The sequence below is a fragment of the Xenopus laevis genome, chromosome 3S, assembly GCF_017654675.1.
Source record: "Xenopus laevis strain J_2021 chromosome 3S, Xenopus_laevis_v10.1, whole genome shotgun sequence".
Taxonomy (NCBI): Eukaryota; Metazoa; Chordata; class Amphibia; order Anura; family Pipidae; genus Xenopus; species Xenopus laevis.
In genome coordinates, this window is record NC_054376.1 from 76920398 (window position 1) to 76938289 (window position 17892).

The 17892-nt window shown below is 41.4% G+C and overlaps 1 protein-coding gene across 1 annotated transcript in view; it reads right to left on the reverse strand.

Moving 5' to 3' along the window:
• Positions 1-8474: 8474 nt before the first annotated feature.
• LOC121402185 (putative interleukin-17 receptor E-like) overlaps positions 8475-17892 on the reverse strand; it is a 66967-nt gene continuing 57549 nt past the window's right edge. Inside the window, exons 17-18 of the mRNA XM_041588518.1 lie at positions 16315-16386; positions 8475-9766 (exon numbers count right to left, since the gene is read on the reverse strand). Coding sequence (XP_041444452.1) covers positions 9711-9766; positions 16315-16386 — 128 coding nt within the window. The 3' untranslated portion in view covers positions 8475-9710. The remainder of the gene's footprint in view (positions 9767-16314; positions 16387-17892) is intronic.

Sequence of the window (17892 nt, forward strand, 5' to 3'; positions counted from 1 at the left end):
GTAGTACAGTACAGGTATGGGATCTGTTATCCAGAATGCGCTGGACATGGGGGGTTTTCGGGTAAGGGATCTTTCCATAATTTGGATCTTCATACCTTTAGTCTTCTAGAAAATCATGTGAACATTAAATAAACCCAATAGGCTGGATTACGTCCAATAAGGATTAATTATATCTCACTTTGGATCAAGTACAAGCTACTGTTTTATTATTAGAGACAAAAATAATGGCCTTTCTGGATAACGGGTTTCCGGATAATGGATCCTATAACTGTACTGTGAGAGTTGCTCATTAAACTTGGGCCCACTGGGGCCTAACTAACTGTTTTCACATCAACAAACATGGTGTGCCCTGGATCTTCTCTGCTGCTAGATGGATATCTTTAAAACAGAACAGTCCTGAAGATAATTTGAATCCAATGCAAGGAGCGTCCAGTCTTTGAGAAGGATGCACGAATAACCATTGCTCATGATTACTAAATAGTCTTACTACATTTCTTTTACACATGGACATTTTAACATGTTCCATGGCAGTGGCATTTTTTGAGTTCCACCTCACAGAAAGCTATGATAGAACACTTTCTATTCTATTGTCGCTGAAGTCACAGGATCACTGTGAACTGCTAATTGCATATGAGACCCTACGGGAGTTATTTAGCAAAATCCGAAAACTTCTGACTATTTTCTGAAAACCACTCTGACCAAATCCACACTGATTTTTCCCCCTATTAATCAATAATTTTTCACGAAAATTTCTTATGCAGGAAAAAACTCAATAAAATCGTGGAAAAATCAGAATAGTATAAATTTTTTTGATTTGTCGCCAAAAACCTCATGCTTTTTCAGAATTTGACCTCTGTGAAGTTAAATGTATGTTATACAAATGGCATAATTATGGTTGAAAAATAACTGCAGCCTTCTCTTTCCAACCAAAGTGTCTGGGAGTTTTATTAGGGATAATGTGGTATGGGAATAGACCAAATGGGAAGGATGACTGTATGCTGCACATGTCATGTACTTACACACACATTGTTCTCCCTACCTCTTTTCCCTCATGCTAATCCTGCCTTTTGCTGCATCACAACTACTGGGCTTTAAAGTGGACCCATCAGCCAGACACAAAAAGATATATAATAAAAGTCCTTTTTAAATTTAACATGAAATCCAATTTGTATTTTTTATTAAAGCATTCATAGCTGTTGTAAACTCATTTAATAATCTCAGCTGTCAATCAAATATTGTCTGCCCCACCTCTATGCCTAGGCATAGAGGCAGGGCAGACAATTACTTTCACTTTCCATTCAGCACTTCCTAGAAATTGCTGCTTTCCCCACATTCCCCCATTCTCTTCACCATTTAATTGTGTAGCCAGTGCATGGGGATGGACATTTGGTCACCCATTCTGGTGCACAAACAAGATTCTGAGATGATGCAAGACTTGCCTTAATAGCAGTGTCCACAAAATGACTCCTGCCTGCTTGCTATAATTATGAATCCCCAGACTGAAGGAAACAAGATTCAAATAATTTATATAGTGTAATTAGAGTTCATTTTGCTTGACTAATGTGATGAAATAGAATTTTGAATAATTTCTTTGTGTGACGGGTCCCCTTTAAAGAAAAACTATACCTCTGAACATTGTCGGTCTCTATAAAAATATATTGCATAAAACAGCTCATATATAAAACCCTGCTTCAGGTAAATAAACCATTTTCATAATAATATACTTTTTTGTAGTATGTGCCTTGAGTAATCCTTAATAGAAAATTGCCATTTTAAGAATTAAATGCTGCCTCCAGGGATCCTATAACTGAAATCATAGAATCTGACCCGTTTTGCTTTGCCAAAAATTAGCGAAACATGCATTGAAGTCTATCGGTAACAATTTTTTCACCCATTGGAGTCTAAGGGGGGCCTTTTTTCACAGTGAAACCTAGTGAATAATTTCACTCATCAGTACTCACATCAACTAATATTAAAAATACAAGTCAATTAACAATAGATTGACAAGTAATGTATGATTTGCGTTACCTCTAGATCCGAATTTACACCTGTAGCTTGTTCTATGGATTAAAGGAGAAGAAATGTCCTTTTTTTAAGTAAAAGTTAGGCACCCCCAAGTGATTGTATTTACTTAGCTGACACCCCAGGTCGATGCTCCTTTCAGCAGAAAACTACCCCGGCCCAGGGATCTTCCAGTAAACACCATAGAGCCATCTTCTTCTTCTGCTTCTTCTTCCAGAGCACACGCCCAGGGTATTAAGTAATTAAATCACTTGGGGTTCCCAGAATTTGGCTACCCCAAGGTAAAGATAGAGAAGATAAAAGCAAATAACTCAAAATGGATAACACACAGTATAAATAATGAAGACCAATTGCAAAGTTGCTAGGAATTGGACATTCTATAAAATACTAAAACTTACCTCAAAGGTGAACAATCCCTTTAAGTAAATTCACAAGAGCTGTGCAAGGTACACTGCATAGTGCTTACTGGAAGCAGGCCTGGATTTGTGGCGAGGCCACAAAGGCCCAGGCCTAGGGCGGCAAAAAATTAGGGGAGGCGTGTCGCCTTGCCACAATATGTGCGTCCCCATTCAACCACGCCATTCGCCAGTGCTTACACGCATGTGTGCGGCAGAGGGGGGTAGTGCAGCCGCTAGGACCATACGCCTACGAGGTTGCGGGCGGGGTTGCGGGCAGGTGGGTGATCTGCCCATGAGGCCTAGGGACGCCAGCCTGAGGAATCCAGCCCTGACTGGAAGTCACCCCTTTCCTGTTTCTACTTGTATCTTGCATATGGATATTTCTCAAAAATGTATCATGGTCTCAGCAAAAGTCTCAAATATTGTATAAGTACTATTTTTAACAGCTTGGCGAATAAAATACAAGCCAGGTAGCAACCTTTTGTCAGACATGCAGGTAACTGAATCTGTATCTTATTTGGATTCCACTACCTGACACTCCCCCACAAGTGCATTGCTGTCCTCCCTTATGTACCTGACCATCTGAATGACTCCACAGCACAGTGCACCCCAACTTGGTAAAGACACTGTAGCTGTAACCTACATCAGAATATGGTGCACAAAGGCATTTAGAATCACACTATTCTCTATCCCGGATAATACTGGTGAAAAACAGCCATATATAATATGTTCCATATTCAAACCATTCACTACACAGCATAATTAACATAGTATATGTCAAGGCTTAAACATGTTTTACCTTGTAACAGATAGAGATTCAGTGGGTAAAGAGTTCACATTTACTTCACAACTTCTTTCATCACTGGGTGAAATTATTTATGTGTTAAAGCCCTAAAGCACAGATAATATGAAAAGAAATAACTCTAAGCATACTGCAAATAAACCTTTTTTTTTTTTTTACATTTTACAAGAAAGTGATCCATTTGTGGAAATGTCAGTTGTCACCAGTAGATGGAGCAGTAGTGTATGCAAAATTAGAATGAATTAAACTAGCTCCTGCTCTAAAATGTTGTATGAAAATGTGTCCAGAAGCAGAGGAAAAAGTGAAAGAAAGAAAGTAAGGTTTGACGACAAACGGGATCTCTACCCAAAAAAAATAGCTGCTATAAAAAGATAAAGCATAAATCTATGTGACCCTGACTATACAATTTCTGTGCACTTCATGTGTGTAGTCAGTTGACCCTAGGGTTGGTGACTCTTTGACAGAAAAAAACTACTGAGCCAAAAACCTGCTACTAGCATTCTAATGGGGCAATATAATATAGGTCTCAAACGGAAAAAAGTTCACAATGCAAATAAATATTCGCATTGCAAAGAATTTTGCGAACACTTTGCCCTTCACACAAAAAACATAAAACTTCTTATTGAAAAGTTGTGACATTTAATCCAAAAGTTTACACCACCTTTAAGCAGGTCTTAAAAGTTTGCGTCAAATAAAGATTATTACATTGCAGTATGCAATTTTTTTTTTCTGCGCATATGTGTTCTCTTTCGTAAATTTTATAAAATTTACCCCTACAACTGCTAATATCTTAAAAGCCTCTACAATCAAAAAAGGTGAATTTCAAAAGCAGACCACTCTGAGCAAGTTTGCATAAATGTTTTTTGGCTTTTGAATCCTATTGAAAATAGCTCATCAACTTGTGTAAACAGAAGGAGAAAGTGGTAGGGGATTGGGAGTAAAACTAGAAATAGTGGAAAAGATGATATAATGCAGAAAACTGAGGAGAGAATAGAAAGAGAAGTACAGATATGGAGTTATAAACAAAATATTGTATTTATTTTATTCTGCTCCTATCAGACATATACACTGATAATTAGACATACAGTTTACCCAGATTAACATTAATACGAATAAAATTGTCTTTGTAGTAGTTCCTATAAATCCTATAAATCATTATATGTTAAAGGAAAGCATTGCACAATAAACATTTTTATGCATTTATGATTATTTTTTTTTAAGTTTATTTTATGCATAGTTTGATTTTACCATCTGTAGCTGCTTTTTTATACATAGAAGACAGAAGTTAGATGTGTCTGTGGGTAAAATAGTTTCTGGAGACACCTGGTGGACAAAATAAAATTATTTGCACTTCCCTCTACAGTTTCTGTATAAAGGGCAAGAATCTCTATGTAAATATATTTCTGTCTTCTTGTCTCAATCCCTCCAATTTTCAGATTATCTTTTCTGTAATCTGATCATCTTCTGTACATAAAAAAAAACATGCTACATGATACCATACTGTATTGGTCTTAGCAGGATGTGTGCTGCAGAGTTGCTGAAGTTTGGATATGCTGTGCCTGGAACTGGCCAAAGCATGCAGTTGTTCCTGATGGGAGAATAATGATTAATGCAGGATATAAAGGCTACCAGAAACCCAGTGGTATTAACTAAGAACCATTGGGTCCTAGTGTAAATTTTTTTCAGGAGCTAAAGCTTTGGTGCCCCAAAGACCTCTATCCTAATCCCTTTCACAGCCAATGAAAGGGTGAGTTATCTTTATCTTTGAAAAGTTCCAGGTTTCAGATATAAACTGTTCATTTTAGATTTGTCCTGATAGGTTTCCCTGTCTCCTGCTCCATTCTGCCTACCCTATGCTCCCTGTGTGCCATACTATGCCTGCCCTATGCTTCCATTGTGTGCCATTCTCTGCCTGCCCTATGTTCCCTGTGTGTGTGACCTACTCTGCCTGCCCTATGTTCCCTATGTGTGTGACCTACTCTGCCTGCCCTATGCTCCCTGTGTGTGCCATACTCTGCCTGCCCTATGCTCCCTGTGTGTGTCATACTCTGCCTGCCCTATGCTTGCATTGTGTGCCATACTCTGCCTTTGGGATGTGAGCATGGTAGGGTTTGTTCTGGGGGTTTGTTAGTATTTGGAAATGATTGTTAAGGGCCCCTAAGGTGTTTAATCATGTGTTTGGGGTGCTGTGTTATCCATAGGGGAGGATGCATATGAATTTAAGGGTATGTTTTGTGACATATAAGTGATAAGTGATATCCCTGCAGTGAGCATCAACCATTTGGTTTTTTGGTGTGCTACCACCATTAATGTGGACATGGTCTTAAAAGTTCTTGTTATAACATGGGTGTGGTTTAAAGTAGGCATGGTTTAAAAGAGGGAGTGGGCTGGTTCCATTTTCGGCCCTGCACCATGTAGGCCAGAAAAATTCTGGCCCTTGGTACCACAGTAGTTGGACAGCACTGGATACATTATGAATCCCTTACACTAGAGCTGGGCCCATATACAAGAGATACAGTGCCACAATGAAACTGGAACCAATAATGCTCGTCCTGCCTGTAAGGCTACAAATGTATTGTTATGCTACTTTGTATTACTCGTCTTTCTTTTCAGGCCAACTCCTGTTCATATTCCAATTCAAATCATTACATGGTTGCTAGGGTAATTTAGATTCTTGACCTGACTAAATAACTTAAAAACTCCATATATTAAAAAATGAAAACCAATTTCAAATTGTCTCAGAATATCACTTTCTACATCATACTAAAAGTTAATTTAAAGGTTTACGACACCTTTAAAACCCCCAATGTCAATTGTTTTCAAAATGCACATGGATCTGCATCTGTAGCATTGGTTATTTCTGCACACAAATCATTTTAAGTTTATTAGATAGCACTACTATGCAGCACTGTACATTTCTACAAAACACAAATGGTACTGACCATGAGTAATAATCAAATATCTATATTATAATAAATATAATGTATTAAGAAAATGAAGTGCCACATGTAAAGAGACACAGAAGGAAGGAGGGCCCTGCCCAGTAGAGTGCCTGTTCTAACATGTGAGATTTTTTCATCTTGTTTATGAAACAATTCTTTTGACATATTCTTTCTTGCAGTGGATTTGCACTCAGCTACATCTGCCAGACAGTTGATTCATCCTTTGATCTGATATTCCTCTTACAGTAAAACAAAAAACAGTATTTCAGCAGGTAATGACAAATTTGCAATACATGGGCCTTTATTTGTGGCTGAAAAGACTCTGATAGTTTTGGCTTTCTGAAGTTGCCCCGAAGTTTCCTCATGAGACAACTTTGGGCGACTTCAGAAAACAAAGTGTTCCGAGTGGCATCCCACTAGTGATTTACATACAAATAATAAGCAAGACTCTTATTTAACACAGTTCAGAGACGTGCAAAGCAGATTTTGTTACCAAAAAAACTGATATTTACATCATACAGCACCACTTCTTAGAACCAGCATTTCCAACATGTGCTTTGCAAATGACTGCCTCTGCTTGCACATCACTCCAGCCTTTTATAGGAGTCAAAACTCCCGCCATGCACTGCATCAATTGCTTTAATTTCCAGGAAGTGCTGCTGGCCTGCCTCTTTAGAGCCCATACTTACGGGAGTTTAAAGCTGCGCTCCCCTGTGTTCCAGTTTAATGCATTCAGCCGCAGGGGAGCGCAGGAGTAAGTGCCGAACGCAGGTTGGGACACAGCATGTTGCATTTTACCTGCGTTCGGCGCTTACATGCGTCTGTGTGAGTACAGCCATATTGAAATGAATTCAGAGTGTATACTCCTGCGCTCCCCAGCAACTGAACTCATAAAACCAGAACGCAGGGGAGCGCAGCTTGAAACGCCTGTGAGTAAGGGCCCTAGGAGGTGCAAGTCACCAACATGCCCAGCTGGATCACAGGTATAGCAACACTTTTAACTTTAAAGCTGCACTTGCAATTAAGCTGTATTTTAAAATCATTCACAGCAATATAGCTAACACAAATTAGCTTTCCTATACATATATGTACACTGTAGTATTTGCTTTACACATTTAAATGTAACACAAAATACAAGTAAGGTTTTTAAGACAAGCTAGTTAATTACATGCATGGTTCACAGGCGCTGACAGATTCAGAGTAAAGAAAGAAAAGTGCATGAGGTGGCCAGCCTAATGGAGAAGAGGAAAAGTAACAGGAATCATACCATTCACCCAGCATAGGTCTGTCAGTCTATGTGAACGCTTGCATTAAAACCAGTGTAACAGATTTTAGTACACATTACAACATCTCCACACTACCCATACCCTAACTCGTGCACCATTCAAGCACTCAAGTTAGAAAGTGCTGTAGGGCACAGGTCACATGAGCACACTATACTTACCACTATACAGGTGCTAAAGACAGAGATGGCTTGCACACACACCCACACACACACACTGTGTTCCGGATTCTGTTATACAGCCAAGGTGCAGAGCACAGCCAGTCCCCAGATAAAAGTTCTCCCTGACTAAGCACCAGCAGGGGCACTGCGACAATGAGGCAAGTTGAAAACCTTGCCTCAGGCGGCAGCACCAAAGAGGTTACCGGGATGGAAAAAAGCCAATCCTGGTACCTTTAAAACCCTAATTTCTGTTTTTTAAACTGGAAATTCGCCTGTACGAGAGCACAAATATGCACTAGTGTTGGGGCCTCCCCCTAGACCCCCGCACCAGAAAGGTGAGTGGGCAAGGGGGTGGCATTGCAGGAACCGCCGCAGACTCAGAAACTGCCTCAAACACCCCTGCCCTTTATAGGCCTCATACTTTTATTTTCAGGGTCTTTGTAAACAACCCCTGCAGTTTCTTATCAGGGTCCACTTCAGTAAATCAGTTGCAGCTCACATTTTCCTATTGCATTTATGTGCACTCACCTCAGCTTCAGCTCCGCTGTCTGTGACCACACACAGGCTGATCAGATTCAAATCAATGGAGCAGGGACACTGAGCAGATCTGCTTCTCTCAGAGCCAACAGCCTGTGTTCCCATAGCCTTATAGTTTTGTTTCATAATTTAGTTTCATAATGTAGTTTAGATTGTACTCATGGTTATTAATATATGCATTGTACTGAGTTTTTATACATTGAGCAGGCCTAACTTACTATGGAAGTCAAACCATGTCCAGTATTTGCTGATTGATTGGTGTAAGTTGGGGCACATTTGGGGAAAACCTGTTGGAATGTTTTAACTAACTAAATGAGGAACGCCATCCAAGCTTTTAATAACTGGTCTGTATTTTATTTAATTAAATGCATGCAGCATACATATTTCTGTTATAAAATAATATTAATATTAATATATAAAAGCAAAGGATTTCATACCATGTGCAAAAAACTGATTTTAAGTATAGCCTGTGTGTTAATAAATACTGTATACAAAAGCTTTGTTCAGTTAATGCCATGATCAATAGAGCTTGTTCAAATTATAAGGTATTTACAAGTAAATAATGTTAGTATAAATATATATGTATAAATGCATATACAAATAAGTCTTCCTTTTAAAATGAGCTGAAATAACCAGACCAATGCATAACAGGACAAAAACATGAAAAAAATCTTGGCAGAGGTGATATCCTTTTGCTCTACTAGCTATAGAAATACAAGTGAATTACTGTTTGAGTCATAAACAAAAGAGTTTTTAGCAGGTGTTTCATAACTTTTATTGAGAGTTTCCTGTACTTATCATAAACCATAGAAATGTATTATCTTCTGCCTTTTGTAAAGTTCCCTAGTAATTACTACATGATTTATAAATATGATAGCAGAAATGGGGATTCCTGGCTATGAAGGAGGATAATCAAAAGAAAAGGTTTTGCTGTTGACACTAAAAAGCTTGTGTATACTCATGTTAAGCGGTTCTACAAAATTTGTTTTACATCATGTCAAGACAATACATCAGCACTGAACTTCTAACTGCTGCCTAGATCGAATTTAGCTCCTTTGGCAACACGATTGATATTAAATATCTTTTTGTGCTTGTGATTTCTTAAGGGATTCACTTATGAAATATCAAACTGGGGAATCCAGAAGGATTCACAACCAAGATATTTCAGACTTTCCTGACTGTGAGGTAGCTGTCTGAAAAGTGTGTAACAAATTCAAACATATCAAACCAAATCCTGATGCCTGTGTTAATTTCTCAGAATGAGTTTGTTTGCTTTAAACTATCTATGCCATTCTAATCTACTAGGTGACAGTGCTCAGTGTTGCTCACTAGCAGTGCCGAGCACTATCACCTGTCAGAATCTTTATTCTCCAATAAGTGGCATTACTAGAGTGTGCCAGGCCCCCTGGCAAAAAAATCGAAGTAATACTGCAAAATTATATTTTTCCGTTACTGATATTCAGATTCTGGCTTCAAAGCCACAAACTAAAGAATTGGCTGTAGTCGTAATGTTTAGACTTTGACAAAATATGTTCTGTGCGATGATAAGAAAAACTTCAACAGTTTCACTTGTCTTCCATCTGGGCAAACATTATGGATACTGTTTGTTCAAGTGAAGAAGCTAGGGGACAAAAAGAAAAGATTACAATGACCATGCTTGACAAAAACTGGAGTAAAACTAATCGAACAGCTAAAAGCAATAATAATATATAGTAGAAGACATCATACTTTAGTGGAATGCTGAGCAAATCAGTTATGAATTAATTTACTTAATTTTTGATACATAGAAAATGTGGATTCGATTAGTCTGTATGGCCTACATAGTCAGTAGTTGGAGTTGTAGCTCCACAACAGATGGTGACAAAAGATCCAAGCATAGTTGTAACTGTTGTGGATAATAAAAGGGTTTTCTACTTACCGGAAAATCCTTTTCTAGTAGGCCCGAACTGTCAGTGCAGACGTCAGGGGTTTTGTCTTGATTCACCTCTGGAGGCAGGACAGAAAGATTGATGCCTCTTGGCCCCTCCTCCTCCTTCATATTAGCTCTGGCTCCACCATCTTCCCTCAGTTATTTGTAAAGCATAGTTGGTGGAGATAAGGTTAGAAAGAAGCCAAGTGACAATAGAGAGAAAGGAAAGGATAGCGAGAAAGATGTCCCTGTGCCCATACTAAAATCAGCCTGGGTGGGACTTACTGCACTGACAGTTCGGGCCTACTAGAAAAGGATTTTCCGGTAAGTAGAAAACCCTTTTTTCTCTAGTCGGCCCTCCTGTCAGTGCAGACGTCAGGGGACGTCCAAAAGCTGTCCCTGTTATAGGGTGGGTAGCTGCATAAAGTCTTAACTGAACTTCTGTACTGCTGCTGCTTGCAGAACCTTCCGGCCAAACATGGCCATTCAAGAAGCAAAAACATTTAACTTGTAAAATTGAACAAAAGTATTTGGTGATACCCAGGTGGCTGCTTTGCAGATCTGCTCTGGTGATGCCATGTTCTGTAAAGCCCAAGAAGTACTTTGTGCTCTGGTAGAGTGAGCTTTAACTGAAAAGGGTCTGACCTGTTGTTTGTGATCATATGCCGAATTGATCGTGTCCACCAGCCACCGAGCTATTGTTCGTTTTCGAGACCGCACGTCCCTTAGTTGCTCCTGCGTAAGACACGAGGAGGCCATTTGCAGTGCGATACGAGCTGGATCGTTTCAAATAGATGCGGATTGCCCGTACTACATCTAGCCTGTGAAGAAGTTCTTCTTTGACATTTTGCGGCCGCGGACAAAATGATGGTAAAACAATCTCCTCATTCAAATGAAAGCTGGACACCACCTTAGGTAAAAACTCTGGAATAGTCCGTAAAACAACTTTATCAGCATGGAGGACTAACCAAGGCTCTTTGCAAGATAAGGCCGCAATCTCAGAAACTCGCTTTGCAGATGTAATAGCGATGAGGAAGGCAACTTTGAACGACAGCCACTTCAATTCACATGTCGCCAGCGGCTCAAAAGGAGGTTGTTGTAAGGCAGCAAGAACTAATGGAAGATCCCAAGCTGGGGTCGGATCACGTACAGGTGGTCTCTTCCTGAGCACCCCCTTGAAGAATTGTTGTATAGCAGTGTCATCTGCCCACTGCACATGAGTAAGCGCAGACAATGCTGACACTTGAGACTTGAGGGTACGTAAAGCCAGACCCTTCTGGAAACCATCGGTGAGAAATTCAATCAGCGATTGGGTAGTGACCTGTTCCCAAACGATGTGACGTTGGGCACACCAGCATATAAAAAGCCTCCACACTCGATGGTACACCCTAGCAGTAGTTGGTTTACGTGCTTGAAGTAGAATCTCTATTGCATTCTGTGAGAAACCGTGCTGTTGCCACCATTGGGTCTCAACAGCCAGGCCGTCAAACGGAGCATAGGTAGATTGGGATGTCGAATAGGGCCTTGGGTAAGGAGATCCGGCCGACCAGGAAGTCGCCATGGTCTTGCCACGGAGAGCTGTACTAGATCGGAGTACCAAACTCTGTTGGGCCAGTCTGGTGCAATGAGGATCACCGTTGCCCTGCTGATTTTTATCTTCCGTATTATCCGAGGTAGAAGCGGTAACGGTGGGAATGCGTAGACGAGTCTGAAATCCCAGGGGGTGACTAGAGCGTCGACAAAGGCTGCCCCTGGGTCCCATGTTCTGGCGCAGTAGTTGGGGACCTTGAAGTTGTGTTTCGAGGCCAACATATCCACCTGTGGCCTTCCCCATCTTTGAGTCAGAAGAAGGAAGGTGTCGCTGTTGAGTGACCATTCCCCGTGGTCTATGGTGGTTCTGCTTAAGTAATCCGCTTCCCAGTTCTGGACTCCCGGAATGAATACTGCTGAAATTATCGGTACGGTCTGTTCCGCCCAAGTCAGGATGCGGGTCACCTCGTTCATTGCTCCTTTGCTGCGGGTCCCGCCCTGCTTGTTGATATACGCTACAGCTGTGGTGTTGTCGGACTGGATTCTGACTGGTAGAGAGGTGAGCAGTTGCGTTAAACTCTCTAAGGCTAGGGCGATAGCCCGTAGTTCGAGCACATTGATGGGCAGAAGACTCTCCTGTGGAGACCAGAGGCCTTGAAGATTGTGTGATCTGTAAACTGCGCCCCAGCCCTTGAGACTGGCGTCCGTCGTGACTATCTCCCACTGGGGAAGAGCCCAACTGCGGCCTGATTGTAGATTCTGCGGACAGGTCCACCAAGTCAATTGTTTGCATGTTAGTTCCGCTATTGGTATCACCTGGAGGAGGTCCTTGTGATTCTTGTTCCAACGAGCTAGGAAATTCTGTTGGAGGGGTCGCATATGAAACCTGGCAAAGGGAATGGCCTCCAAGGCGGATACCATGAGACCGAGAAGGTGTAGGCAGTCTGCGGCTGACCTTGTCGTCCGCGACAGAAAGGTTTGAGTCGTGGAGATCAATTTGATGATCTTTTGCTGAGGTAAGGATACCTTCTGTGTGATGGAGTTGAAGAGAAGACCGAGAAATTGAATTGTCTGGCAAGGTGTGAGGCAGCTCTTGCGGTTGTTGAGGAGCCATCCGTGTTGGGTGAGTACTCGTATGCACATGTCTGTGTCCCTGGCCGATTGAGTCTCTGAAGAAGCCATAATCAGCAGGTCGTCTAAATACGGTATGACATGTATTCCCAGAGATCTGAGATAGGCCACCAGTGGAGTCAGTATTTTGGTAAAGATACGTGGCGCAGTACAAAGACCAAACGGCAATGCAGTGAATTGGTAATGTTGATTGCGGATGGCGAACCGGAGATACTGTCTGGATACAGGGTGTATGGGTATATGGAGGTAAGCGTCTTGTAAATCTATCGAAGTCATGAAGATATTTGGCTCCATGGATGCTATGACCGATCTTATGGATTCCATCTTGAACTTTTTGTTGTAAACCATGTGATTCAATGGTTTCAAATTCAGAATTGGTCTGAAGGAACCTTCCTTTTTCCGAATGAGAAAGAGGTTGGAGTAGAAACCCTTGAACTCTAGGTGCGTAGGAACTCTTTGATCACCTCCGTGACAAGTAGATTTTCTACCGTGTCCCACAGGATGCGTTCCTTTTGTGGTTGTATGGTGGTTGGAACAAACCGTCTTGGTGGTAAGTGAGGGGAGAAGGGAATTCTGTAACCTTGTTGAAGAATAGTGAGTACCCATGTATCTGTCACATGAGTCTCCCATTCGCCCACGTATCTTTGCAGTCTGCCCCCGACTGCCCCCGTCCGCTGCCTGATGGAGTCAGGCCGAGCTGGGTTTGCCTGTTGCTGGTTTCTTCGTGTTCCTGTTCTGGTGCTGCCAAGCGGGCCTACCGCATTTGTTACTCTGGTCTGCCTGGGACGACCTGTAGTTGCGAAAGGAACGAAAGGGTTTAGCTTGTGGGTTCCATGGTCTCTTGCCAGAAAATTTGTTAGAGTTATCAAATCTTTGCCTCTTACCCGTAGGTAAGAAGGTGCTCTTGCCCCCAGTGACCTCGGCTATAATCTGTTTGAGGTCTGGACCGAATAAAGTGTCTCCCGTGAACTTGAGAGATAACAATTTGAGTTTTGAGGCCGTGTCACCTGTCCAGTGACGAAGCCAGAGAGCTCGCCTTAGTACAACTACATTCGCAGTTGCCTTTGCTGCTAGCTTGACCACCTCGATGGATGCTTCGCCAAGAAATGCTAGAGCTGTAGCCAATTTATCTACTTCAGACTGTAATTTTTGTTGAAAGGATGGTGGTTGGCGTGCCAACTCCAGAGCCCAATGTCTAGCTGTACGGGCTAAGCCCGCCGAAGCGACTGCTGGACGTAAAGTGGCGGCTGCTTGAACATAGGCCTTCTTTAGAGTTGATTCCATCCGCCGATCTAAAGGGTCCTTGAATGCAGCTTCTTCTGCTGGTAGTGCTGTTTGTCGGGAGAGGCGGGCCACTGCTGAATCCACCTTGGGTGCTCTATCCCACTTCTTTTCGAATTCTTCCGGAATAGGAAAGGTGTTAAAAAATCTCTGAGTGGGCGCAATGCGCCTATCTGGATGATTCCATTCCGCTTCAACTGCCTGAGTAATTGACTTGAAAACTGGGTAGGTAGGCTTAGATTTTTTGCGCCCCCCTAGTAACTTATCTGCCTTTGAGAGAGGAATTGTTTCATCCTTAATTTCAAGGGTTTGAAGCATTTGTCGCAACAGTTTCTTCGACACTTCTGGGTTTATTAATGACTGTTTTTCTTCATCAGAATCACTGTCAGAGGCGTTATTGGAATGATCAGATTTATCTGATAGTAGGTGAGGAAGTAGTTCGTCTTCTGACTCAGAAACCAGACCCTCCTCTGACTCAGATGAGTCTGAAATGATAGTCGATTTACGCTTTTTAGGTTCCCTAGATGTTGAGGGTTGTGGAGGTTGAACTGTGTTCATTATCCACTGGAGGAAATCACCAAATTGATGCGGAGTTGGTAATGGTGGTGGTTGGGACGTAGCACCCTGGTCACGTGGGCTAGATGTTAAAGCCTCTGTAGGCCTTTGAGATAATATGGAGGTTGATGGAATAAAAAGTGGAGGTGTGTTGGGTCCACTAGAATTGATACCCTGAGGGGTATTAGGAACTGAATCCACCTTGTCAGCCTGTTGTGGAGGGTGTGGGGACAGTATTGGGGCCTCCAACGAATCTGATTTGCATCGGAACAATAGTTCTTTTCAGATTTCCTCAGGGAATGCTTACATGTCTTGCATTTTGGTAATTTATCTGGCCTTTTCTGAGACCTTGTCTCCCTTTTCTTGGCAGTGTTAACCCCTGCTCTTAACTCAGTAAGGGGATCTGTTTGATCCATGGTTTTTAAATGCAGAGAACGCAGTAACTCACTGTTGTGCTCTGAATCCTGCGACACGCTGTCTCGTGGTGTTTCAATGCGCCAGTCTAAACTGGCCTTCCGTTCCTGTAACTGCACGGTTCAGACTAGGACGGCTTCCCTGAAGGCGCGAACAGTGACGTCAGCGCGCAGTACGCGCTCTGCCTTTTGGCGCGAGTGGACCGCGCACAGGGATGACGTCAGAGCGGCTCTCTCGGCACTGCGCGAGAGAGACGCTGCCATTGCCTATGAAAAGAACCTGTTACCTAGAAATATGCGCGCACGGCCCATACTAGACTGACTATGTGTCAGAAGGTGTGCCATTGGGATTTACCTCCAGAAAGTGGCGGTCATGTCAGTGATCTGCTAAGGGAACAGCTCAGCGTGTTCAGCAGAATAAACCTGGAAATTGTAATCGGGTTACATCTAGGCAGCATCAGCGTGCCCCAGTAACAATATGATGATCTTTCCCTGTTCTTGTCACTGAAAATTCAGCGTTTACAGTAGAGTATGAACACTCACTTAGCCTGTGAGGTGCATTACACTCGTATGGATAGCTCAGCGTATCCTGAGTGGCAGAAGTCTTCCTTGAAGTAAAAATATGGTAATAAAAGAATTAAAAATAACAACTAAAAGAAATAAAATAAAAAATAAACTGTCCTTCACCTCCGAGGCAGGACAAAAAACTGAGGGAAGATGGTGGAGCCAGAGCTTATATGAAGGAGGAGGAGGGGCCAAGAGGCATCAATCTTTCTGTCCTGCCTCCAGAGGTGAATCAAGACAAAACCCCTGACGTCTGCACTGACAGGAGGGCCGACTAGAGAAAAAAGGGTTAGCTGAAAATTGCTCAGTGTTTTGTCCTTCAAGCTGTTTTTGAGTTTCATCCCTCTGCTGATAGCAAATGCTTCAAATACTTACTAAGGGATTTTCAGTGTACTTACTTTCTGCTGGTTTTGAAAATCATCTGTAGAAGCTAAGGTTAAGGGCAGAAAGCCTCTTAATGTCAAAAACCCTCTACAGCCTAGTTGTCCATAATTCATTTTTCATTTCTTCCTTCTCTGACAGTTTGCCAATCACTGAGCATGTCTAGCTGTATACTAGTTAATCATTTCTTTCCCAGTTCTTAAAGCCTTGTTTATTTCCTGCATGCTGTCCAAATCTTTTGAAAATCATATTCTCCACCTTTTCTTTTTTCTCAGTACCCCAATTAATTATTTCCCACTTTCTTTCCAAAGCCACTGTTAATTCACAGTTTGTTCTACTTTATTTATTTTATTTTCTACTTTTATTTATTTTATATATTAAAATAGCTTGTTCAGTAATACTTACCCACCCCTGAAGACATATGTTTTACTTTAATTTTAAAAGAACCTTTCTCTTGCAGCTTTTTTCTGTAGTTCACTTGAAAAAAACACAGGGAAAATCAAATGTTTGCATTTTGGATAATAAAAAAACAACATTTAATTGATTTTTTTAGAACACTTATTACGTGAGCTGTCATAAATAGAAATGTTTTTTTTATCTATCAATAAATAATAACTTACACAGAGAAAATCATCTAAGCATTAAATAAACCCAATAGGATGGTTTTGCTTGCAATAAGGATTAATTATATCTTAGTTTGGATCAATAACAAAGTACTGTTTCATTATTTCAGACATTTGTTTTTAAATTGGGTTATTTGGGCAAAATGGAGTCTATGGGGCAAATTCACTAAGATGCGAAGTTGCAGGCGCAACTTCGCCGCACTTTGCCAGGCGTAGTTTCGCCAGGGCTCCGCAAATTCACTAAAATCCGAAGTTGCGCACAGGGGTAGCGTAAGGTTGCAAAGTTGCGCTAGCGTTGATTCGCTATATAAAGCGAAGTTACGCTAGCGAAGGCTAATTTGCATACGGCGCGAAATTCAAATTTCAATGGAGGAACATGTATCTGCACTACAAATGCCTAGAAAACCTTCAAATCTGCAAATAAAAATATTATTTTGCCCTACACATGTGCCCACTGTCTAGGTAAGTTGCCATGAGTCAGGAAATGTAGGGGGGAGGAAGGGGAGCCCCAAAAAATTTTCGATCTTTTTCAGCCTATCAGCCATCATGTAGAAAACACGCCAGCGTTTTTTTGGGACCTAGAAAAAAAATTGACTTTTTTTTAAACAATCCCTTCGCCAGGTCTGAGGTGGCGAAGGAAGTCTAGCGTAAAAGGTAGCGTTCAGTACACTGCGCAAGTTAGTGAATTTGCGTAGTTTCGTCGCTAGCGAAACTTCGCCTGGCGTAAGGTTGCGAAGTAACACTAGCGAAACTACGCCAGCGTTCGTTAGTGAATTTGCGCAGTAGCGAAAATGCCAAACGCTAGCGAATTAACGCTAGCGTTCGGCGCTTCGCATCTTAGTGAATTTGCCCGTATGAGAGATGGCCTTTCCGTAATTGTGAGCTATCTAGATAACAGATACCATACCTGTACTATTACTTTTAGTTTTGAAAGAAAATTATTTCTGGTTAGATGCTCATATTGATAGTACAGATACTGTTTGTAATGTGGAGAAAGAGTAGTGGGATACAGGATTATTTTACTCATTAATCTAAATAGACATTTGACTTTTACAAGGTTTATTATATTTTGAATGTCAGAATACATCTAATGCCAGAAGATTTTGTACAAATCATCTCTGAGAAGCCAGCTTGCAATACTTGAAATGTCTTCATTTTGCAGTGAAATCAGTGGGTTTGTCACGGTTTTGTTTGTTTACATTTAATATTAAATTGTTACCTCCTATATATGGATATGATGGAGGGCAACAACACATACCATAAGCAACACATGCAGGAAGGGAACAGGAGACTACTATATTGATTCTAATACGGGACTGGTTACCCACTGAGCTTTATTTCAGCAGTAAAGGGTAGGTTT